The sequence below is a fragment of the Chinchilla lanigera genome, unplaced genomic scaffold, assembly GCF_000276665.1.
Source record: "Chinchilla lanigera isolate Chin_1 unplaced genomic scaffold, ChiLan1.0 scaffold00021, whole genome shotgun sequence".
Classification (NCBI taxonomy): Eukaryota; Metazoa; Chordata; class Mammalia; order Rodentia; family Chinchillidae; genus Chinchilla; species Chinchilla lanigera.
In genome coordinates this window covers 17,008,894-17,031,953 of record NW_004955422.1, presented here as the reverse complement: position 1 = coordinate 17,031,953, position 23,060 = coordinate 17,008,894, and the positions used below count along the sequence as shown (strand labels likewise).

General features: G+C 54.4%; 1 protein-coding gene across 1 annotated transcript in view; it reads left to right on the top strand.

Moving 5' to 3' along the window:
• The window catches only part of Ighmbp2 (immunoglobulin mu binding protein 2), a 29,870-nt gene extending 15,771 nt beyond the window's left edge, over positions 1–14,099 (top strand). Inside the window, exons 8-15 of the mRNA XM_005384263.2 lie at positions 2,479–2,653; positions 6,395–6,577; positions 6,802–6,920; positions 7,315–7,409; positions 8,187–8,310; positions 9,169–10,011; positions 12,101–12,273; positions 13,208–14,099. Of these exons, the coding sequence (XP_005384320.1) occupies positions 2,479–2,653; positions 6,395–6,577; positions 6,802–6,920; positions 7,315–7,409; positions 8,187–8,310; positions 9,169–10,011; positions 12,101–12,273; positions 13,208–13,405 (1,910 nt within the window). The 3' untranslated portion in view covers positions 13,406–14,099. The remainder of the gene's footprint in view (positions 1–2,478; positions 2,654–6,394; positions 6,578–6,801; positions 6,921–7,314; positions 7,410–8,186; positions 8,311–9,168; positions 10,012–12,100; positions 12,274–13,207) is intronic.
• The last annotated feature ends 8,961 nt before the right edge of the window (positions 14,100–23,060 follow it).

Sequence of the window (23,060 nt, the reverse complement as noted above, 5' to 3'; positions counted from 1 at the left end):
TTTTTTTTTTGGTTTTTCTCTGGTACCGGGAACCGAACTCACGACCTTGCACTTGCCAGGCAGGCGCTTTGCCGCTGAGCTAAATCCCCAGCCCCCTGCATCCCATCTCTTCATCTTGGAGTCATCCAGGCTCCGAGGACCTGGCTTCTCCATGCTCTGCAGCCTTCTGGCAATTTAAGGCCAAAAGCTAAGGTCCCCTCCGGGTGCACTTTCTTTGTCCAGTGTGTTAAAATGTGGTATTCCACATTTTTTTCTTTTACTTTAAAGAGTGGGTTTGGGTGATGAGTGTAATCCCTGCTGCTGCATGTTGGGCAGTGTGCAGGACTCTGTCTACCCGATAGCCGTGTGCTGTGTGCCTCACGTTTGTGTGGAGGATGCTGTCAGCCCACAGTTCAGGGTTCACGCGGGTCTGTCGTGTTTGTGGGGCCTCTTTTGTGCTGTATAATAGTAGCATCAACACACGTTTATTACCACCCGCTTTCTGTGAGTCAGTCGTGCCGGCATGGCTTAGTGAGGTTCTCTGTTCAGGGTCTCACAGGCCACAGCCCAGGTATCAGCTGGGGCTCTGGTCCGGTCTAAGACTTGCCCAGAGGGATTCTGCCTCCAAGCTTGTGTGGCTGTTGTCAGTGTCCAGTTTCTTACGTGCTGTTGGACTGAGTTTGTTGCTGATCTTTGGCTAGAGGCCAACCTTAGCTACTTGCCCTGTAGGCCTTCCCAGCATGGCCACTTCGTCAGAGCCAGCAAGGGACTGAGTCTTGTAGTTGGATTATAACCTTGTGTAATGTTATCGAGGATGTGACATTTTATCACATTTGCCTTATTATTGTTGTTGTTATTGTTATCATTATTATCAGTGTTATTATTAGCACTGCTGGGGATTGTACCCAGGGGTTTGTGCAACCCTGGTAAATGCTTTCTGCTGAGCTACACCCTGCCTTTGTGTTATTCTGTTGGTTAGAAGTAAGCCTCAGCCCGCCTGTACTCAGGGGGAGAGGATTACACAAGGTGTGAATGTCAGGAGGCCAGGACTCCAGGGCCCGCCTCCCAGGCTCTGCTACAACTTCTTAGATGGTGGACCGCTCCAAGGAACAGAGTCCAGGCTCTGATAGGCTTTATAATTATAGTTTTATCCAGTTATCTCATTTGTTTGTTTGTTTGTTTGAGACAGGGTCTTGCTACGTAGCCCAGGCTGGTCTTGAACTCAGGGGCAATCCTCCTGCTTCAGCCTCCTGAACTTGAAATCTTCTTGCCTCAACCTCCCAGAGTGCTGGGATCACAGGTGTGCATCACCACACTTGGCTTTTACTTCCCTTTAAGTGCAGCCCTTGCTAATGGTCAGAAGGGGACCCCTCCCCTCTGCACCCAAAGGGCCACTGGTGGCCCCTCCTCCTTGGTTGGGGAAATAGGGTAATTTCTTGGAAGTGTTTCCACCAGGAAGTCAGATTTTGGGTGGGTAGAGTGATGGCCTGGCATGTCAGGCGCTGGATCTCATCACCAGCTATGTTAAAAAAACAAGACAAAACAAAAACAAAGGAAGTCTGATTTCTTTTTGTACTGTGCAGTCCCATGTATAATCAAAACACATCTCTTAATGATCTGAAGTCTGGTCATAGTTCTCTGCCCCTGTGGCACTTTCCCTAATCAAGTCTGACAAGTCTGTCTTGGAAAATTTCTCAAAATACATACATACCTTCATCATAAAATATACATGTATCTCTAGCATAATTCAGTCACGTGGGAGTGAAAAGGGCAGGATTTCTTTTTCTTTTTTTTGTGGTGCTTGAGATGGAGCCCAGGGCCCTCACAGGCCAGACAAGTGCTCCACCACCAAACTGCATCCCCAGCCAGTGCCTGCTGTCTTGAGCCAGGCACTTTATATACGTGATCATTCAGTTTCCTGTGACACCAGTGTGGTCCGCAGGAGTCCACAGCGAGAGAGTCATAGGGAGGTGCTTGCCTCATGCGCACTGCAGTTTGCCAGGGCCAGCTGGGCCCAGGCTGTCTTACAGCCTGTACTCTCCCTGCTGCACTGCTGTAGGTTAGGAGGAACACCTGGTGCAGTGGTTTGTGTTGTCAAGAGCATGGAGGTTTTTCTCAGCAGTATTGTTGTCTCTGTCCAAGAGATGAAACCTCTTGCAGGAAAATTAAATTACAGGAAAATTGAATTTTAAACCCTAAAATAACACAGATCTGATGTATAGAAACAGGCCAGCATTCCGTAGACTTGGGATAGCTCCAAAGGGACAGTTCACTTTGGTGACTGATGGTCGAATGGCCAGTGCTCAGAGACACAGCTGAGCTGGGATGATCTCTTACTGTCCTTTCCAAGTCTTTATTCCAGGTGCAGATTTATGCCACAGTTGTAATGCAAAACTAGCTGCGGCAGCTGGCTTGGCGTGTCTCTCTCAGTGTGATTGTAAGTGTAGCTGAAATGAATCAGCCAGTGCCTCTGTTGACTAAGGGTTCCCTGTCCCCCAGGTGCTTCTCCCGACGGCCCCCTGAAGTTGCTGCCCGAGAGCTACTTCGATGTGGTGGTCATTGACGAGTGTGGCCAGGCTCTGGAAGCCAGCTGCTGGATCCCCCTGCTGAAGGCCAGGAAGTGCATCCTGGCTGGAGACCACAAGCAGCTGCCACCCACCACGGTCTCGCACAAGTAAGACCCTCAGAGCCTTTCCTTGCCCCTCGCCCGTCAGCCCTCGCCGTCCTTCTGGGTCCGGCTCGGACGTCCCCATTAGGTCTCCCATGCCCTCCTGTGCACCTTTCCCAATGACAGCTCCTGCCGAGTGCTCGTGCATCTGCTCATTTAAATGGTCCTTGATGGGCCTCGTGCTCCTTGTGGGTGGGGTCCGTCACCCTCGTCTGTGTGCCCGGCGTGTCTCCTAGTGGTGCAGGCTCGAGAGCTGCTCTGTGGCCAGACTGAATCCAGTGAGCTCAGTTCTAGTTACCTCGTAGCCTCGGATGGGTGCTGCAGTCCCTGTTCTGCAGGCATCCCTTGACAGAGGACACGGGGAGACACCGGAGACCCCATGGGCGCACCATGGTGTCCCCTATTTTTTGGTGGAGGCCCAACACAACCTTTCTGAGGTGACACAAGCTTTCCGAGTGCTGTTGCCCACGGCCCCTGTTACACTTCATTTCCTGTTCGTCCCTTCGTGGCCCTGACGTGGCCTCCGTGAACCCTCTGCCTGGGCCTCAGTCTCCAGCCCCATGTTGGGCAGCCCCGCCCTTCCTGTCTCGGTCACTGTCCTCAGTGCTGAGATAGCACCCAAGACCATGAGCGCGTTTTGGCTCACGTTTTCAGTCTCCAGGTGGCTGGCTGCAAGGCAGGACCGCTTGGCACAGCGGCGTGGTGGAGGAATAGCTGCTCACCTCGTGGCAGACAGGAAGTGAAGAGTCAAGGGAGGAGCCGGGAAGGGAGACAGAACCTTCTAGGCGATGCCCACATGATCCAGTCACCTCCCAAAGGGCCCGCCTGTGATCGTATGAGGCTTTGGGGGGACATGTGGACTTAAACCCTAACATTCCCTTGGGATGAAAGCTCTGTATGGCCCCAGCCTGGCTGTCTAAACAGAAGCCTCCAGTCCCTTGTGTGGCTTACTTTGTTCTGTCAGTAGAATTTCCCACCTTCGTCCTTGTTTGTTCATTTGCTTATCTTCCATCCGTAGTCAGCTGCAGCAGCCCATGGGCAGGCCTGGCATGCAGGTCATCTTTGAACACACAGCTCCGGGTCCAGAGAGGCAGCCTTATAGGGCTCCCCTGGGCTCCGTGCCACAGTCCTCCCTTCCCTCTGGAGATGGTGGCCTCTTCCTGGCTACTTTATTTTTTTAAAAGAGAAAAGAAAACAATAAAAACTGATACACAATTTCAAAACAAGATAATAGGAATTCTTTGTTTTTGTTTTTTTTTTTTTTTTGAGACAGGGTCTTGCTATGCAGTTCAGGCTGGCCTTGAGCTCACTTGGTAGCCCAGGCTGGTCTTGAACTTGCAATGATCCTCCTGCCTCAGCCTCCCGAGTGCTGGGATTATAGGCATGCACCACCACATCCGGCCAATAGGAAATTAACAGTGGTTTTGTATTGCGTATTGTTATCTTCAGAGTGGCTGCTCAGATTACAAGATATAGGCATACAAAATGATCAAACAATATAAGCACAAACCATTCCTTTCAAAGAACTAATAGAAATTCATAGCATAATTATCTTAGCTACCTTGTGTATATATGTATATATATATTTTTTCTTCTCCCTTCCCAGTTCTTCTTTCTTTTTGAGCAGTTCCTTTCCCTTTCCCTATATCTATTGTACATTTTGGATCTTATTTACTCTTTTAGCTTCTTACACTAGGGAGACAATACAATGTTTACACATGTGTGTCTGATTTTTTCCCTTATGAGTATGGTCTCTATTTGCATCCATTTATGTATAAAAGCCTTAAGTTCATCCTTCTTCAGAGCTGAGTAGTACTCCATTGTATAAACTTACCACATCTTCTTTTGTCCATTCCTCGATTGATGGGCATTTGTGTTGTTTCCAAGATCTAGCTATTTCAAATTGAGCTGCTATAAACAGCTGAATGTACATATATTGTTGTGGTACAGTGTTTTTAATTCTTCTGGGAAGATACCCACAAGAGGAATAGCTGGGTTGAATGAGAACTGTAATCCTAGTTTTTTGAGGAATCTCCACACTGATTTCCACAGTGGTTGCACCAGTCTACATTCCTACTAGCGGTGGAGAAGGGTTCCTTTTTCCCCACAGTCCTGCCAGCATTTGTTATTGGTTGATTTTTTGATGATGGCCGTTCTTTTCAGGTGAGATGGAATCTCAGTGTTGTTTTAATTTGCATTTCTTGAATGACCAGATATTGAACATTTTTCCATATATTGATTTGCCATTTGTGTTTCTTCATCTGAGAAGCATGTATTCATCTCAGATGCCCATTTTGGGATTAGGTCTTTAATTTGGGGGTCCTGATTTTTTTCAATTCTTTATACGTTTTAGATAGAAGTCCTTTGTCTGAAGGACAGTTGGCTAAGTTTTTTTCTCAGTGTCTGTGCAGAGGTCAGGATCGAACCTGGAACTCTGGTTGTTTTCTCAGGAGCAGAGAGAGATGAGCTGGAGGACTCTCCTGAGGGGAGGGGCAAGGACCCAGGTGCCCAAAGCTCAGTCCTCAGGATTCAGAGGAAATGTCTGGGGTGGGCTAGAGGGGGAAGCTGGGGAGGTTGTCCTGTTGGATCAAAGGGAAGTCACAGATGTTCTCCAGGGAGATGTCCTCAGAAAGGCTTTGTTCTCCAGGGAGCCTTGGGGGGCAGGGAGTCTGGAGCGGTGCCCTCAGGCAGCAGGACCCTGTGTGCCTGGAGAAGAGAAAGAGGGAGCTTGTGGACGGTGCTTCTGGATTTGCAGGAAGGGCTTATAATCACCTCACGTCTCCATTTGATTTGGCATCCATGGTTTTTGGTAGTGACGGTTACTAGGAATCACGTAATTGCAGAGTTTCTTTAAATTTTGAGTGTGGAAGTCTCTTTCGGAGTCTCCTGGAATCTCTTTCCGAGACTGGCCACTTGCACATGGTTCTGGTGATCGGCACTTGGAGTGAGAAGCTATGCCTCGTGTCCCTAGCCAAGTGTCCCAGATGGATCCTGCTGGGCAGCCTTGGGCCACTGCCTTAACCTCTCTGGGTCTCACTCTTCTTTTGCGTCTCACTCTCATTTTAGCTGCCACCCCCTGTGGTGTGAGGATTGGTGCTGAGAGCGGGGTGCCAGGAAGTGCTCAGTGGGTGACAGTGGGGGCCGTGTACCGCTGGAGTAGTAAGTTCTAAAGAGGGTGCTTGTGTTCGTTTCCTATCACCACTGTGACAGATTAGTACAGATGTTGTAACAGATCAGTGCTGTGATCTTACAGTTCTGGAGGTCGGGTGTCAGAATTGGTCTTTGGCTGAAAATCACGGTGTTGGCAGGGCTGGTTGGTCGGAGGCTCCAGCAGAGATCTGTTTCCAGCTGTTGGCGGCCTCTACCTGCGTTGGCTCAGGGCCCTTCCGGGTCTTCCAAGCCAGTGTGCGGCATCTTCAACTCTGTCTTGTCACACGGCCTTCTCTGATTGGCCCTTTTGCCTGCCTCCTATAAAGCGCTTGTAATTCTGTCCCAGATAATACACAGTCCTCTTCCCACCTGCAGAGTCCCTGTTGTCACGTAAGGAAACGTAGTCTCAGGTAGTCTCAGGTCCTGGAGATTAGGACATGCTGGGGGCCATGACTCAGCTGACCCCGCCGTCCTTTTAGATGGGATGCCTTGGGTCTGGGGTTTGAGGCAGCCTTCTCTGCTCACCCCTGCTTCACGTCTGGACCCCGTCTGGACACCCGGACTCAGGCCATTCCTCTCACTCCCCACTTGGTGCAGGGCGGCGCAGGAGGGGCTGTCGCTCAGCCTGATGGAGCGCCTGGCCGAGGCGCACGGTGACAGGGTGGTGCGAACGCTGACCGTGCAGTACCGCATGCACCAGGCCATCATGCGCTGGGCCTCGGAGGCCATGTACCGCGGTCAGCTCACGGCTCACCCATCGGTGGCGGGGCACCTCCTGAGGTGAGTGACCTGCCCTGCCCCTGCCCCAGCCTCCCGTCTCGTCCCAAGTGAAAGGGGTCTTGTCAAGATTTTAGAGCCCAAGTCTACTCCAGCTGATTTTCTGGAAGGGAGTGCAGCCTTTCCAGTCCGATGTGCTCGGCGCCCGCCATGGGCCCTGTGGGAGACCCCTCTGTTCACCTGGTGTTGTGTAGTTCAGCGCTGCTCTTTGTCTGCCTGTGTGCCAGGGACCTGCCGGGCGTGGCTGCTACAGAGGAGACGGGCATCCCCCTGCTGCTCGTGGATACCGCTAGCTGTGGGCTGTTTGAGTTGGAGGAAGATGATGACCAGTCGAGGGGAAACCTGGGTGAGCCTACCGGCCAGGGCTGGCCTGGTCCTCACACAGACTTGGGCTCCTCTTTGGACCTGGTTGCTTCAGGTTGCCTCCCTCACTCAAGCTGACGTGAGAAGAGGGAGAGGCTCAGAGATGGATCAGGAGGTCGGGAGCCGGGCTCTGAGCGGCCGCTCAGCTCCATGCTCCTCCTGGGTGTTGTGGTGGCAGGGCGGCGGTTCCTGGCCGTCCCCTGATTGCACAGCCTCGTGGCACCCCGGGACGGCCAGGTCATCCCCGTTCGTGTGAACCTACGTTTGCTGGCTCCTGTGTGCAGGGCCTGGTGATCTGACCCTGGTGACACGGGCTCAGTGACAGAGGTCAGCACAGCCCATCCCCGTGCTGACGGCCTTCCCTCTCTGCACTGCAGGTGAAGTCCGCCTTGTCAGTCTGCACGTCCAGGCCCTGGTGGATGCTGGTGTCCAAGCACGTGACATTGCTGTCATCACGCCGTACAACCTCCAGGTGTGAGCGGCCCCCTTTTTGTCCTCCTCTGTACCAGTGAGACTCAGACAACCCAAAGAGCTTAAAGAAGATGGGGGTGTGGTTGCACACGTCTGTAATCTCAGCACTTGGGAGGCTGAGGCAGGAGGATCACCCTGAGTTCAAAGCCTGTATCATGAAACCATGTCACAAACAAAACAACAACAACAACAAAGAACTTAGAAGAAATGGTAATTTATTTGCTATGGTGACCAAAAAGCCCATGACCTCATCATGGCTAGATTCATTGCCTGAATGACATCAGATGTAGCTGTCTATGTGTCCATCTCCCTCTGCCATGCCCTGCCCTGTCCTAATGTACAGCTTGATTACCCCAGTGCCAGCTTCATTTTCATTCCTGTGTCCCCAGGTGGCCTGACAGCCTCAGGGTAGAAGAGCCTCTGGTTTGGGTCTCACTGTCCTGGCCTAGGTCACCTCCTTATCCCTGCTTTGCTTGGTAGGAGCACTCCTGCTGGAGTATTGTGTCCTCCAGTGTCACCTGTCCTGACTTACAGTGTCACACATGGGCATCTGCGGCTGGTGGCTGTCAGGAGCCAAAAGCAATGAAGCAGTGCCAGTGACAGGCTCCTGTTTGACAGCTTCTTGCTCTGTGCCTGACCCCGTGTGCCTGGGGGAAGGGCAGTCATGAGGCCTGTACCTCTGGGCTCCTTCCAGGCTCAAGGCCCTTGCTGAAGGAGGGGCAGGGCCTCACAGCCACCCTGGCTTGGGGTGACTAGGCTGTGACTGCTCGGGTTTCAGGTGGAGCTGCTGAGACAGAGCCTCGAGCACAAGCACCCTGAGCTGGAGATTAAGTCCGTCGATGGCTTCCAGGGCCGGGAGAAGGAGGCTGTGGTGTTGTCCTTCGTCAGGTCTAACAGGAAAGGTATGAGGCCTGCACAGAGCACTCTGGGGCTGCACAGAAGTGAGGGCGTTGATTCCAAGGGTGTCGGGGCTTCTGCTCGTCCCTGTCAGGGTGGTGTGGAGCGCAGCTCTGCCCTCCATGAGTCTTGTGCGGCAGATGACTCAGGGCGAGGCGTGGTTAGGACCCCGTGGGATCAGCAGAGCCTGGGCCAGCGGGAAGTGTCCTGGGGGTGACATCCCAGCAGCTCCGCCAAGGCTGAGCCCTCACTGGCCCAGTGCGTTGGGGAGGGAACAGAATCTGGAGGCCCAGTGGCATGAGTGTGCACTCAGGGAGCTGGTGGGGGTGGGTGGGACTATGAGGTGGGCTAGAAGTGGCCCAGACACCCTCTTGAGGAGGCGGAGCCCCCACCTTGAAGCCTAGAGCTTGTCTTTTAGCCTCCAAGCATAGCTGTGGCAATAAGAAAATTATACCCAGAGGCTCAGCTGTAGCTCGTGGGCTTGGGAAGCATCTTCCAGAGCAGAATGGAAGCAGATGAAGTGGGAGGCCCTTCACCTCGCCCCTGGAGTGCCAGCTGCCACCCCTCCCTGGCTGTCTGCCTGGCTGGGCTCAGGCAGGAGGGATCTGTCTGCACCTGAACCCAGCAATAGCTTGGGAGCCTCTAGTCCATGTGGGTGCCACACAGCCACACCCGGCAGCGGTGGTGGCAGAGTGCTGAGCAGAGGCCCGTGGGCACTCAGGAGGAGGGCACCCTCGGGTGTGGGCTGCAGGCTGGGGGGCCCCGAGTCTGTGAGGGTGCTGAGGGTGCCCCAGAATTGGATGCGGGAGTCTGCTTCCTGTTTCTTACTCTTACATCTGCTCCCCTCTCCTCTGGCCCTTTAGGTGAGGTTGGTTTTCTGGCCGAGGACCGGCGGATCAATGTCGCTGTCACCCGAGCACGGCGCCATGTGGCAGTCATCTGTGACTCCCGCACTGTCAACAACCACCCCTTTTTGAAGACCCTGGTGGATTATTTCACCAAGCATGGGGAAGTGCGCACGGCCTTTGAGTATCTTGATGATATCGTCCCCGAAAACTATGCCCATGAGGGTACCCAGGGCCATAGCCAGGCCACTGCGAAGCGTCGAGGCCCCACTTCCTCAGCCAAGAAGCCCCCTGGAAGTGGGCGGCAGGAGGGTGGCCAGGAGGCGGGAGCAGTTGCCGGGCAGCATCGGAGGAGGCCAGGCACAAAGACTCTGGCCTCTGAAGTCCCTTCTCCACCCAGCTCCAATGGGGACTACCAAGGGGTCCTGAGAGGTGCAGATGGCATAGAGCGCCTCAGGGCCATGATCGAGGAGTTTGTGGCCAGCGAGGAGACGCAGTTGGAATTTCCTGTGTCTTTGAATTCTCATGACAGGCTGCGGGTGCACCAGATGGCCGAGGAGTACGGGCTGCGGCATGACAGTGCTGGGGAGGGGAAGGCGAGGTTCATCACTGTGAGCAGGAGGGGCCACGTGGGGGTCAGCAGCAGAGCTCCCCTCCCCGCCGTGCCCCTCAGCTCTGTGCAGCCGGAGCAGCCCCCTGAGGAGCAGTGTGGCCAGGCCCTGGTGGACCTGAAAGCGCTGCACTTAGAGAGGCTACAGAGGGAACAGGGAACCCGGGAGCAGCCTGCCAAGAAGGGGCAGCCAGTCGTGGGCTCGGGGCTGCAGAAGTTTCCAGAAAAGAAAAAGAAAAAAGAAGCCAAGGGTAAGTTGTATCAACTGTGGGAGCACAGGTGTAGTGTCCCCTTATCTGAAACCTACCACCCTTGAGAGGAATTGCAGGTATCTGCGGGTGGCACCGCCACCTGTCATGTTGCACTGTATTTTTAATCATGTCACTTGCTCCTGGCTCTGTCTGGCCTTCTCTGGACCTGAGTGACAGGTTCCTTCCTGGCCCAGAGCCTTGGGCAGGGCCCGACAGGTAGGAAGCTCTCGGTGGGCTTACTGCAGCAAAGGGGCGGCAGCTGCGGTCCTTCTGGAGTTGGGCGGTGCTTGTAGGCTCCCACTGCAAGGGTCCTGGTCAGCCCGAGGCGCGGTACTCAGAGCTTCGGGGCTCACTCAGCTCGTTGTTGTGCACTGCCATGCCGGGGCCCAGGATGGGCCAAATGCTTCTCACGGGAGCTGGTGTGTGTGCAGTGGTATAGAGTGTACCCCGCTTGGCCACAGCCTGGGTTTTCTGGATACTTCTGAAGGTCCCTGTTAGAGGCCCTTCCGTGTCCGAAAGATCACAAAGGAGGTCGGCTCTTTCTTTCGTCAGCTCCTGCAGAGCAAAGTAGTGCAAGCCTCCAGCCCTGCTCTCTGGGCATGGGATGCTAGTAGAGGAAAGAGACCTCTGTTTTTAAGCTTAGAGTGGGGATATGATTCCTGCCCCAAAGGAGAAGGTGCCAAGCCAGTGTGACAGTGGGATGGGACCTCTTCCTGCAAGGGGCAGTGAGGGCTCACCTGTGCATTGGGTTTGTGAGGACTGGGCGTCCTGGGGAGCCCGTGGTATCCTGGGGAGCCCTGCCCCACTCAGGGAAGCTGGCACCGTCCCTCTGTGGAAGTGCTCCTTTGGCAGCCACATTCCGGGTGCCTTTTGCCATTCCTGTTTCAGACCCTGCCTGTCTGCAGGGGCTCAAGCTCTGTGCCAGCGTCCTAGGGAGTAGCCAGGATGTGGATCCCTTTGTGACGGAGGCTGCCCAACCAGCTCTGCCATGGCCCTTCCCTCGGAGTGGGGTGGCCCTGCTCTCCCATAGCAGCACCGCTGGTCACGTGAGCTTCCAGCGGAAGCTTGGGCCTGGTGGTACGTGATAGAGGCCGTCCTTGTGTTTGCTGGATTTCCCAGGGTGCTCTGCCCCCTTGCTCCCTGCTGGGGCCTGAGAGCTCTGCCTGGTCCCTGGGTCTCCATCTCCCAAGGATGCCTGCCGCCCCGTGCTACTGCGGCCCCTCTCCCAGGCCTTCTGCAGGCCACTTGGTTCTGCCCAGGGGAGGGAGGCTTAGCACTCTTCCTTTCTTCCTCTGGGGGAAAGTGCCCGCTTAGGTTTGAAGTGGCCACCATAGACCAGGGCCCCTGAGGGTGTGCTGGGGCCTCTGGGACGCCCTGGGCTGAGTCGCAGGCTTCCTTGCTTCCACACATCTCAGGCTTCGTGTTCTGATCCGTGTGGCTGGTTACGGTGCACCCCTGCACAGGGGAGCAGAAGCTGGCCCTGTCCTGGGGATCCCACTCATCTGTGTCCTGTGCGTCTCCACTTGTGTGTGGATGGATGTTTATGGCACATGTGCATTTCACTGTCTGGAGCCTCGCAGCTCTTCCCACTCGTGAGCACTTCCTATACTTCAAGATATTTTCTTGCATCTGTTGAAAGGTGGAAGTCTGCAGGGGGACGGTGAGTGCTGTGGGCCATCAAGCCATTTCCTGGAATTGGGCGTCTGCGTTGGTTTGGGGTTTTATTTTTGCAGTTGATGGGCACATCCTCGAATTTAAACGTGTTCTGGATGAGAGAGCACCTTCAAAGGTGCCTGTGTGCCCCCACCCTGTCAGAGGTCCTGTCGCCCTCCCTGGTGCTGGGCTCCATTGTCCGTAGCAGGACATGAGGGGTCGGTGGCCCGGTAAGGATGGGAGTAAGTCAGAGGGCAGTGTGGCCTGGACAGGGGACAAGTTCTCCTGAGTGTCCCTCTGTGTGCTCCGTTGAGGCCCGGAAGGAGGAACTGGAAAGAGCACACGTGGGACGTGGCCTACGTGCAGTTTTGCTGTGGGCCAGGTGGGAGAATCAGGTCTTACATTCTCCTCTTGCCCAATGGCACTTTCTCCCCAGGACGTCTCGCCAAGGATCTGCCTGCTAAAGAGGACTTTGACGCCTTGGTGTCAGCTGCTGTTAAGGCCGACAACACGTGTGGCTTTGCCAAGTGTTCAGCCAGCGTTGTGACGTTGGGACAGCTCTGCCAGTTTTGTGGCCACCGCTACTGTCTCAGCCACCACCTGCCTGAGGTACACGGGCCCCTCCCTGGCTGGATAGTGGGGAAGCACATGCCGGGCAGGCTTGCCCCATTTAGTAGGCTCTGCTATTTAAGGGGGATATTTGCTTTAAAGACAGAAGCAGCCATTGACTGAGGGTTTCTTGTGAACACTTGGGTTATGGGCAAGTAAGATGCCTCTTTGCTGAGTTTGAGCCATGTTGGGAGTGTGGGTGGAGAGGGTGTGTCCTAGTGTCCCCGGGCTCTGTTGGTGGGTTGATTGGGCCCATTGCAGGCTGTGGGAGGTAGGACTTGTGGGCCAGGGATCAAGATGGCAGCAGCCCAGCGGCCTTTTCATCCATGTGTCAGTGAGACCTCAGAGCCAGGCGTGGGAGCCTGTGGGGAGCTGGGCTGGAGCAGACCCCATCTCCGTCATGGTGGGATCTGGGAAGGAGACCAGCACAGGGCACTGTCCCAGTGGATGGGTGCCCTGAGGAAGGAGCCAGGGCAGCAGCAGAGACCCCTCCCCGGGCTAGGCTGAGACCTGAGGGGTGCAAGGTGGGGAGCCACGGGGAGGTGGGCCGGGGGCCCCTCCAGCCTGTGGAAGCCCTGGGTGTCGTCAGGTTGGAGCAGAGTGGGGGGTGGGGCCAGTGGAGGCTGGAGAGGGTGTGGGCGCATCGAGCTGGGGGTGGTATGGCACTGAGGCATCGCTGGGCCATGATGTCGCCACGCTGGCTGCAGCACGGAGGAGCCTGAGCCTGGTGTGCAGTCGGCGGAGGTGGCCGCAGGGACTGTGTGGTCGGTTGGGGTGCTGCTTCCTGTCTGTGCTCTCCAGTGAATGTGTGTGTGGGCAGCCTCTGCAGGGTCGGTCACTGGGTCTGAGTGCGTCCCCAAGCTCTTTGATGGTAAATGTTCAGGCTCCCCACCCCCACCCCGTGCAGCCCACCTAACTCTCCTGCCCTCCCCAGATCCATGGCTGTGGTGAGAAGGCTCGCGCCCATGCCAGACAAAGAATCAGCCGGGAAGGGGTCCTCTATGCCGGCAGCGGGACCAAGGACAGGTCCCTGGACCCTGCCAAGAGGGCGCAGCTCCAGAGGAGGCTGGAGAAGAAGCTGGGGGAGCTCAGCAGCCAGCGGGCGAGCAGGAGGAAGGAGAAGGGGACGTGACCGCGGCCGCCTGGAGGGAGAGCCTGCAGCTGGTGCCCAGCCCCGGGCACGGCCAAGTCCACTGTCTGTCCCCCAGGCCGGGGCATGGGGCGTCCGCAGGGACAAGGTTTCCCAGCCTGGGGGCCCTTCCCCAGCCTGCAACTCCCCTCCCTTTGAGACCAGAAATCTCACGACTGGGTCTCAGGGAGGGTCATATTTCCTTAGAGATGGGCCTGGAGTCGGCCTCTGTCACTCCCCTGCGCTCCCCTGTGTGGCTGGCTGGCTTCAGCGCGTCAGGATGAAGGTACCGAGAGAAAGCAAGAGACCCAGGTGCCCTGAATGCCCCTGGGAGGCAGGTCCCGGAAGGACTTTCTGCCCACGTGTGCCATCTGGCCAGCTTTAGCTGCCTCCCTGGTTCCCGGTGCCTGTGCTGATACTTGCCCTGCAGGCTGTGGACGCGGCTAATCTCTAGATGGGGAGGCTTCAGGTGTGTGCGTGCCCTCCCTTCATGACGGGTTGGGGGCCTGGTAAAACGGCCATTCGCTGGTGGTCCCTCTGGGAGAGAGCTGATGCTTATGGATCCAAGGCTGCCTGAGTACTCTGCCAGATATTATAAGAACCTCAACAGAGGTGTTTTAGTCTCAGGCTCTTATTTCAAAAGCACATAAATTATTTTAAGATGAAATAAAAAAGAGCATATGTGTGATCCATGGTATGTTTGCTGTGACTCAGGTGGACCTTCTTTCCCTTTCTTGCTCCAGTGTCCCTGTTCTGGAGGGGGCGCCGGACACAGGCTGAACTCACATTTGCTGTCAACCTTCAGCGCATCTAAGAGCACTGGTGTAGGTGGCACACAGGTGTGGGGCTACTGCTGGGGACATCCCTGCCCTGCCAGCAGTGAATGAGGGCAAGGGAAAGATAGCTTTTGCTTGACCTTTTTTTTTTTTTTTTTGAGACAGGGTCTCACTATGTACGTAGTTCAAGCTGGCCTTGAACGTACTATGTGGCCCAGGCTGACCTCAAACTCCAGGCAGTCCTCCGGCCTCACCCTCCTGAGTGCTGAGATTACAGGCATGCGCCGCCACACCCAGCCTTGCTTGACTTTTCTGCCCATGAGAAGGGGGTTTTGTTTAGCAGTAAAGCTGGCAGGGTGGCAAGAAGGAGAGGCTGCCTCGTGGGGACACCCCTCCCGGTCCCCAGCATGGTTTCCACGGGTGAGAAGGGAGAGCCACTCCCTGCGTTCTCTCTCATCTGTCCCCTCAACGGCGGGGCCCCAGGCTGACCCCGCCCCCCTCCCTGCTGCACTCTCCTGACCCGGGTCTTGGCCCACTGTCCTACACGTCCTCTGTGTCATTTATGACCGCCATAGCCTTCAGAGTGCAGCCTAGCCTCCCTGACCTGCGTCTGAGGTGTCCCTGCCTTTGGCCTCAGTGTCCTCTGGAGTGTTTGCTCTGTGCTCATAGCCCTGCCCCTCAGGGACCTTTTCTCCAGCACCTCATGGAATGTTTCGTCTCTGCCAGGCCACACACCTTGGTCACTGCTTTTGCCAGAGCAGGGCCTCTCTCGCCCTCTGGCTGTTTGCTTGCTTGCTCCCGTAAGTGACTTCATTTACTTGTACTGGGAGTTGAACCCAGGGCCTCACACATACTAGGCAAGCTCTCTGCCTCAGTTATACTCCCGCCCTTTTATTTTTTATTTTGAGACAGTCTCATCAAGTTGCCCAGGCTGGCCTTGAGCTTCTGACCCTCCTGCCTCGACCTCCCGAGCAGCTGGGGTTATAGGCACATGCCACCACACCCAGCCCGTGAGTGGCTTTTGGAATGAATTACTGGGGAAGGGAAGCGGACAGGGTCTTTCTTGCATTCTGCACCTAAGTGCCACGTACAGCTCATTCAGACATTAACAGCCAGTAAGTGCTGGCAGGGGCAGAGCAGTGCTGAGCAGCAGAAGCTCACAAGTGGTGGCTGTGCTCCCAGCGTCCTTGTGTGGCTCACCGTTGTGGGTGGGGGAGCAGTGGCGGCTGCTTAGGCTGCCAAGGATGCTTTCTCTCCCTGACCTTCGCTTCTCAGCCTGGCCCCTGGAGCAAGCACGGGGAGGCTGCCTACCTCCAGAGGGATCCTAGATCATTGCCCTTCGGGCCATTGAGAGGCCAGGCTCAGGGATGAGCCAGAATAGTGTTCCGCCCTGGGATCCACACATGGATGCTGAAAGGTGTTTGCTCTTTCCCTGGTGCTGGCTGGCAGCCAGCCAGCCTCCCAGCCTTCTGGAGGACGCTGTCCCCAGGGCAGGACGAGGCTGGAGAGAAACAGACCAGGATGCCAGCATTGGGTCCCCTGGATCCAGTTGCACTTGACTTCCACTCCGTCCTTCCCAGTGCCCTGAACTACATCCTTTTTAGCTGAAGAAAGTCTGCCTTGGGTTTTTGTCACTTGCTGTGAAGGATCTTGCTGGCCCAGCCATGCCCACATCTGTGCACCTTGTTGGGTATCTGCACTCTGGGCATGGAGATGGTGCACCCCCACCCATCGCCTAGGAAAAGAGTAGCATTGGAATCTAAGCCCTGCACTGCCGCCCAGGTGCCCCTGCTGTGGGCCATCCCACTCAGAAGGGCTCGGGTACAGGAAGGCAGCCAGTGTGGGCTGGGCGCGAGGGGTCTCCAGCATCAGCAGGGTGCGTGCGTGGATGGCAGCGCCACCACCCTCATAGCACGTCCGCTCTCCACCCGTGTGTTCACCTTTAAAGCGGATGGGAGCAGTCACCCTCTTGCCAGCTGTGAGGATCCATCAGCGTGCTGACCAGCACCGTGGCCTGGCGTGGTCTGGGTCCCGGTGGGTGGTCTCCGTGGCACTGTCCTACACTGTGTCCAGCTGTGACCACTGCACCCCACCTCCCTCTGCGCAGAGCCTTCTCCCTTTCTCTGTTAACTACCGCTCATGTCCACTAAAATGTCAGAGTTGACCGTGGCAACATCCAAAGTTTCCATTTCTCATCCTAGCCTGGCTGGACAGGTTCACCTGGAGAAAGGAAAACAGTACCCCAGAGCCAGATGTCTCCCTGGCCAGCGGATGTGAGCTTACTGGCAGTGACCAACGGGCTGCAGCCCTTCCAGGAGGGGAGCAGCTCAGCACGGCCTCAGGGGAGGTGAGGAGTCCTTCAGCAGTGGGGGACCAGCCTCAGAGGTGGGGACTGGCCTCATCCCTCTGGAGGCAGCAAGGAGGAAGCCCTGCCCTTTGCTCCCCAGGGGTGTGGGGCCACAGGGTCAGCTGCAGCACCTGGCTTTGGAGATCAGCCCTGGGATCATAGGGTTGTTGTGAAGATCAGAGTTACAAGGCCCTTGCACAGCGCCTGGTTTTCTGTCCTCGTCCTCACCTTGCAGAGCTACAGTGACGAGGGACAGAGGCAGCTGCAGTAAACGGTCACATCTGCTTGGACAGCAGGGCCAGCAGATGGTCCTTGGGGCTCCTGGCAGAGGTGAGGGTGGCCGGGGTCCCAGGAGCCAGTCAACAGCCCATGAAAGCTCCTGGCTCCAGCCCTGCCCAGCGCGGGGGCCCGGCTTCCTTTCAGGTGACCCCGTGCACTCCGGCTCCCGGCCACGGGGGCCGAGCACTGCAGCCAGCCGGCCCCACACAGTGTTTACCTTGGTTTATTTGGGGCGCTACCCAGGGGGACGGCCAGTGGGTTGCTGGGCACCGAGCTGCGTTGGGAAGTTTTGAGCCCAAGTTACAGCCTTGGCACTTGAAATCATGTTCTGTGCCAGGGGCATGGCAAGAGCGCAGCCTTATTTGGGCTGGAAACTTCTTTGCGTGGAAAGGGGTGGATGGGCGGTCACTGCTTACTGTCCCAGGTCGGCGTCCAGTTTGCAAATTATTTCAGCCTCTTACTGCAGCTCAGTGCACTGCTGCCCTCAGCTGCCAGCGGGGCTCAGCTGTGCAGCTTCTTTGGGGGGTAGCTGCCACCCCTGAAAACTTAGCTATTGCAAGCGTACAGTTCAGTGAAGTGTGGGAAACCAGGCCTTGCCGCCTGCCGCCCTGCAGAGCGTTGGCTGCTCCGTGTGAACATGTGCTTTCTTTTTTTTTTTTTTTGGTTTTTTTCCGGTCCCGGGAACCGAACTCACGACCTTGCGCTTGCCAGGCAGGCGCTTTGCCGCTGAGCTAAATCCCCAGCCCCTGAACATGTGCTTTCATTTTCTTGGGTGGATTCTTAGATCCGGAATTGCTGGGTCATATGGTGAGTGTAGAGGGGGTACAGTATTTTGTTTGTGTTAGTTTTTGTTTTTGTTGTACTGGGGATCAAATCCAAGGGTGCTGCGCCACTGAGCTAAAGTGCCAGCCCTTTTTATTTTTTATTTTGAGACAGGGCCTGTTGGTCAGTTGCCCAGGCTGGCCTTGAACTTGCCATTTTACATTCCTACCACCTGTTAAGAGGGTTTCAATTCCTCTACGTTCTTGCCAACATTTGGTATTGTCTGATTATTATTACAGCCATTCCAGTGCTCTCTGGAACCTCGTTGTAGTTTTAGTCTGTGTTTCCTTAAAGATTATGCTGTTGAGCATCTTGTTATGTGCTATGGCACATTCTGTATCTTGTCTGGCAAAATGCCGAGTCCTGTATCTTCCTTTCGCTGGAGGAGAAACAGCTGAGGGCCTTGTGCATGCCAAGCACATGCTCTACCACTGAGCTACCTCCTCAGCCTTTGGCCTGTTTTTAAGGTGGGTTGTTAGCTGAGCGTGGTGACACACACCTGCTATCCCAGCACTCTGGAAAGATGAGGCAGGAGGAGCACGAGACCCACTTGGGCGACTTAGTAAGATTCTGTCTCAAAATAAAAACAAGTGAGATACATAGTAAGTTCAAGGCCAGCCTAAACCACATAATGAGACGTTGTCTCAAAAAACCTAACTGAAAGGGCTGGGGATTTAGCTCAGCGGCACAACGCCTGCCTGGCAAGCGCAAGATTGTGAGTTCGATTCCCGGTACCGGAAGAAAAACAAACAAACAAAAAAAACCCTAACTAACTAATTAAATAAAACAAAGGGCTGGGGTTATACCTCATTGCAAAGGCATGGATTCAGTCCTAGTACTAAAAAAAAAAAAAAAAAAAGTAGTCTGTCTTATCATTGAGACATAAGGTATTTTCATAGCTTCATATATTTTGGATAGAAGTCTTTAACCAAATGTGTGATGTACAAGTATTATCTCCCAGTCTCGGCCCATGATTTTTTCTTTTCTTCTCTTTTTTTCCTTTCTTTCTTTCTTTGATCTTGCTATATAGTTCATGCTAGTCTTGAACTCAATATGTAGCTCAGGCTGGCCTCAAACTTGCTGTGATCCTCTTGCCTCAGCCTCCTGAGTGCTGAGATTACAGGTGTGTGCCATCACCCTGGCTTGATTTTCTTAATCCTCTTTTTGAAGGACAGTTTTTTATTTGAATAAAGTCCAGTTTACCAGGTTTTTCTTATGGCTGTGCTTTGATTTGATGTATTTGTTCTTATTTTTATTTTTTTTAGATTTTTGAGACAAGGTTTTGCTATGTATCCAGGTTGGCTCTGAACTCTAGGTAATCTCTCTGCCTCAGCCTCCTGAGTGCTGGAATTACAGGCATGCACCACCATGCCTAACGATTGTGCTTTTATTGATGTGTCTAAGATCTCTCTACTGAAGTTCTCAAAGATCTTCTATGTTCTCTTCTACATATTTTATGAATTTAACTGTTACACTTAGGTCTATGATCTATTCGAGGTGAATTTGTGTGAGTTGTGTCTGTTTTTGGGTGTTGTTAGGCATTTGTCACTGTGACACAATGCCTAAGAAGAGCAGCTTAAAGGAGGAAAGATTTATTTGGTTCATGGGTTCTGAGGTTTCAGCCCTTGGTCCTTGGACCCCGCTGTTTCCAGGCTTGTCAGGGCAGAAGGGCATGGCGGAGGAAGACCGCTCACTTCACGGCAGCTGCGAAGCAGAGAGCGAGAGGCACAGCTGGGCACAAGATGTCCCCCTTGGGCCGCACTCTGTGGTGATTTCTCCCTCAGTGAGGCGCTACCTCCTGATAAGCCCTGCCAGCTATGAAGTCAGAGCCTCATTCTCTGATCATTCCCCCAAAGCCATCAGCTGGCAACCAAGTCTTTAGCACATAGGATGTGGGGCATTTCAAATCCAAACCATAACACTTGCACCCCATGGCCCCAGCACCCGTGGTGAAGAGTGTCCTTTCCAACGGAAGTGTTGGGCAACTTGGTGACTCATTTGAGCATGAATGCAGGGGCTTGGTTCCGGATTCCCGATCTTATTCCGTCCATCTCTATGTCTGCGCTACGGCAGTACCACAGGCCTCACTAGGAGTCCCCTGCACCCCATTATGGAGGGAGGGCAGCTCCTCCTGCAGGGAGACTTGTGGTCAAGGCACAGTGGCAAGGGGAACAGGAGTTTTAAAGGAATCTAGCCAGGTGTGGTGGTGCACACCTGTAATGCCAGCACTTGGGAGGTTGAGGCAGGAGGATCATTGTGAGTTCGAGGCCAGCCTGGGCTACAAAGTGAGCTCAAGGCCAGCCTGAATGGCATAGCGAGACTCTGTCTCAAAAAGACAAAAAATTTAAAAAAATAAAAAATAAAAAAGGCATCTAATCTCTCTCAGGGAAGGAACATGCCTGTCCTGTGTTCTGGAGCCAGACAGAAGTATGGCCCATAGGTGTGGGAGCTGTGGCCCTGGCCTGGGCAGCAGCAGGGACGGCCAGAGCCCATCCTTGTGGGTGATGGGAAGGAGAAGTGCTAGTCTGGCGGGCATCCCGGCTGGGTTCCCAGGGAGGAACTGGACGCTGGGACAGGGCTGCCTGACTCATCAGGGGAGGGCAGCTGTATGGTTGCCATGGCTGCATAACATGCCTCCCCAAAGCTCTGCGGACAGAACACCCATTTATCACGCTCGCGCCTTCTATGGCTCAGGAATTTGGACAGAGCTCAGCAGCACACAAGACTGAAAAGGCCCACAGCTTGCCTGGGGTGGGGGCCACTGACCCTGAGGCGAAGTTGGTCCTCAGAGCTGCCTGTGGGTCAGGCTGGCTTTTGTCTCCAGCTAAGACCACATCCTTGCTGAGCTCTGCCTGGTACCTACCCTGAGCTCATCCCCCAGTGAGTCACACCTAGGTCCCATCTCAGGCCCTGCCTTTGGACACCAAGCCTCAGCACACTCCCAGTCTCATGGCTTTAGCTGCTGGGTATTTGCTGGCAACTCAGGGTATTTAATAGACAGGCTCAATGCCCACTGTGTTCATAGCAACAGCTGCTCTGCCCCCTCAGTAGGGACCTGACAGGTGCCCCCCCCAGATATGTCCACATCCTAGCTCCCGGAATTCACTTATTTAAAATTGCAGATGCAGCTGGGCGTGGTGGCACACACCTGTAATCCTAGCACTTGGGAGGCTGAGGCAGGAGGATCATTATGAGTTTGACACCAGCCTGGGCTACAAGATGAGCTCAAGGCCAGCCTGAACTTCATAGCGAGACCCTGTCTCAAAAGACAAAAAATAAAATAAAATAAAATTGCAAATGCAGTTAAAAGGTCTGCATATGAGACCATTACCTGGGTGGGCCCCAAGTCCCATGATGAGTGTCCTTATGCGACACACAGAGGGGACAGAAGAGGGAGCTGTGTGAAGACAGAGATTGGGGTGATGTGATCACAAGCCAAGCACCACCAGGAGCTGGAAGAGGCAGGAAGCATCCTCTATGGAGCCTGCACCTTGAAGGCTCCAAACCTACAGACCCTGTGACATCAGACTCTGCTGCTCAAGACTGTGAGAGCAGGTTCTGCTATTTCAGGCCCCCAGTTTGTGGTGATCTTTGTGTCAGCCATGGGACATGAATACTTTCTAGGCTGCTTGCCCCTGGGTCTTGGAGTCATCCCGCATCTCTTTCTCTCCTACTCCATCACATTCTGCCAGTGTGTCCTCCGCTCTGCCCTCCAGGTGTGCTGGAATCCACCTGTGTCTGTACCCCACTGCTGTGCTCCAGCCCAGACCCTTACTCCTCCGTCCTGGGCCCGTGAAGCCTCCTTATATCAGTCAGCTTTCCATTGCTGTGACCAGATACCTGAAATCCATAACTTAAAAGAGGAGGGGTTTGTTTTGGTTCATGGTTTCAGAAGGTTCAGTCCATGGTGCACAGACTCCATGGCAGGGACAGCGTGGCAGAGGCGTGTTGGGGAGGAAAGCTGTTCACCTCATGGCAGCCAGGAAAGACTGGGGGAAGAGCTCAAGAGGAGGGGCAGGGGCCAGATACAGTCTCCAGGGGCCCCTAAGGACATCCAGAAGTGTGCTTTATTGATCTCCTTGGAGTCTCTCAAGCCGGGGCAGTTGGCATCAAGATGAACCATCACACTCCTTGTGCCCTGCCTGACTTTGGCCTGTGACCTCTGCCATGTACATTTCGTCTTTCTACTCCAAATCCAGGGCTCTGTGCTCTGCTCTGTGACTCTGGGTAGAGGCTGTGCAAACTGTGTCCTCAGACATAGCTCCAGAGGGGGACTGGGAGGTGGGAGGAAAGATTCTCGCCATGTTTTCCTGTCCCCTTAATGTTGCTCCAGCAGTGGGAGCTCCAGTCAGCTCCCATCACAGCCTCTTTTGGTGCTTCCCGAACCCACCTCCTGCAGGCCCTTGGGGCTTCGGCAGTCCCGTCCTTGGAGGAACCCACCCTGGGCCTCTTCTTCCTCCCCAGGTCCAGGGTGAAGACATGCACCAGTGGTTTGGGTGACATTGCCTCTGAGTAAAGAGCCACCGTTCCTGACCAGTGGCATCCAGGAACCCCTCCCCTCCCCTCCCTTGTCCTTCCCTCCCCTGTCCTCCCTTCCCTTCTCTTTTTTCTTTTCTTTGCAGTACTGGGGGATTTGACCCAGGGAATGCTGAGCTACATTCCTGGCCATTTTTTTCTAAATAAAAATTTTTTTTTTTGAGACAGAGTCTTGCTAAGTTACCCAGGCTGACCTCAAACTTGGGTTCCTCCTGCCTCTGTCTCCGGAGTAGCTGAGATTACAACAGCATGTACCACTGAGCCTGATAGTCTTTTACTTTCTTTTTATGAGATGTTCCTCCACTTTATTTCCCCAGTCGCACATTTTGCTTTCAGTGTTTCAGACCCCTTCACCCTGTTCCTTTGTGACAGCACTCTTAGTAGACAGGGTGGCATCATTTTCTTTCCTTCTTTCTGTGCCCTTGCTATGTTCTTCCTGCAGCATCTTTATTCCAGGTTGATATGCTGGATGGGGTGTTGCACACCTGTAATCCCAGCACTCTGGGAGGCTGAGGCAGGAGGATTGCCACAAGTTTAAGGCCAGCCTGGGCTACATAAGACCCTTTCTCAAAACCAAAACATAACAACCCCCAAGTTGCTTCTCAGCCGGGGGTGGTGGTGCACTCCTGTAATCCCAGCACTTGGGAGGCTGAGGCAGAAGGATCCCTACAAGTTCAAGGCCAGCCTGGGCTATAAAGTGAGCTCAAGGCCAGCCTGAACCACATAGTGAGACCCTGTCTCAAAAACACAAAAAGCAAACGCACAACAAAATAAGTTGCTTCTGTCTGCCTCCTGTACCAAGGCAAGGAGTTGTTTTTTGGACATCTGCTCCTGCTAAGGCAGGGCCGATGTTCTGGCTGTCCAGGGCATGTTGACCTCAACTCTGCTATGTTGTGAG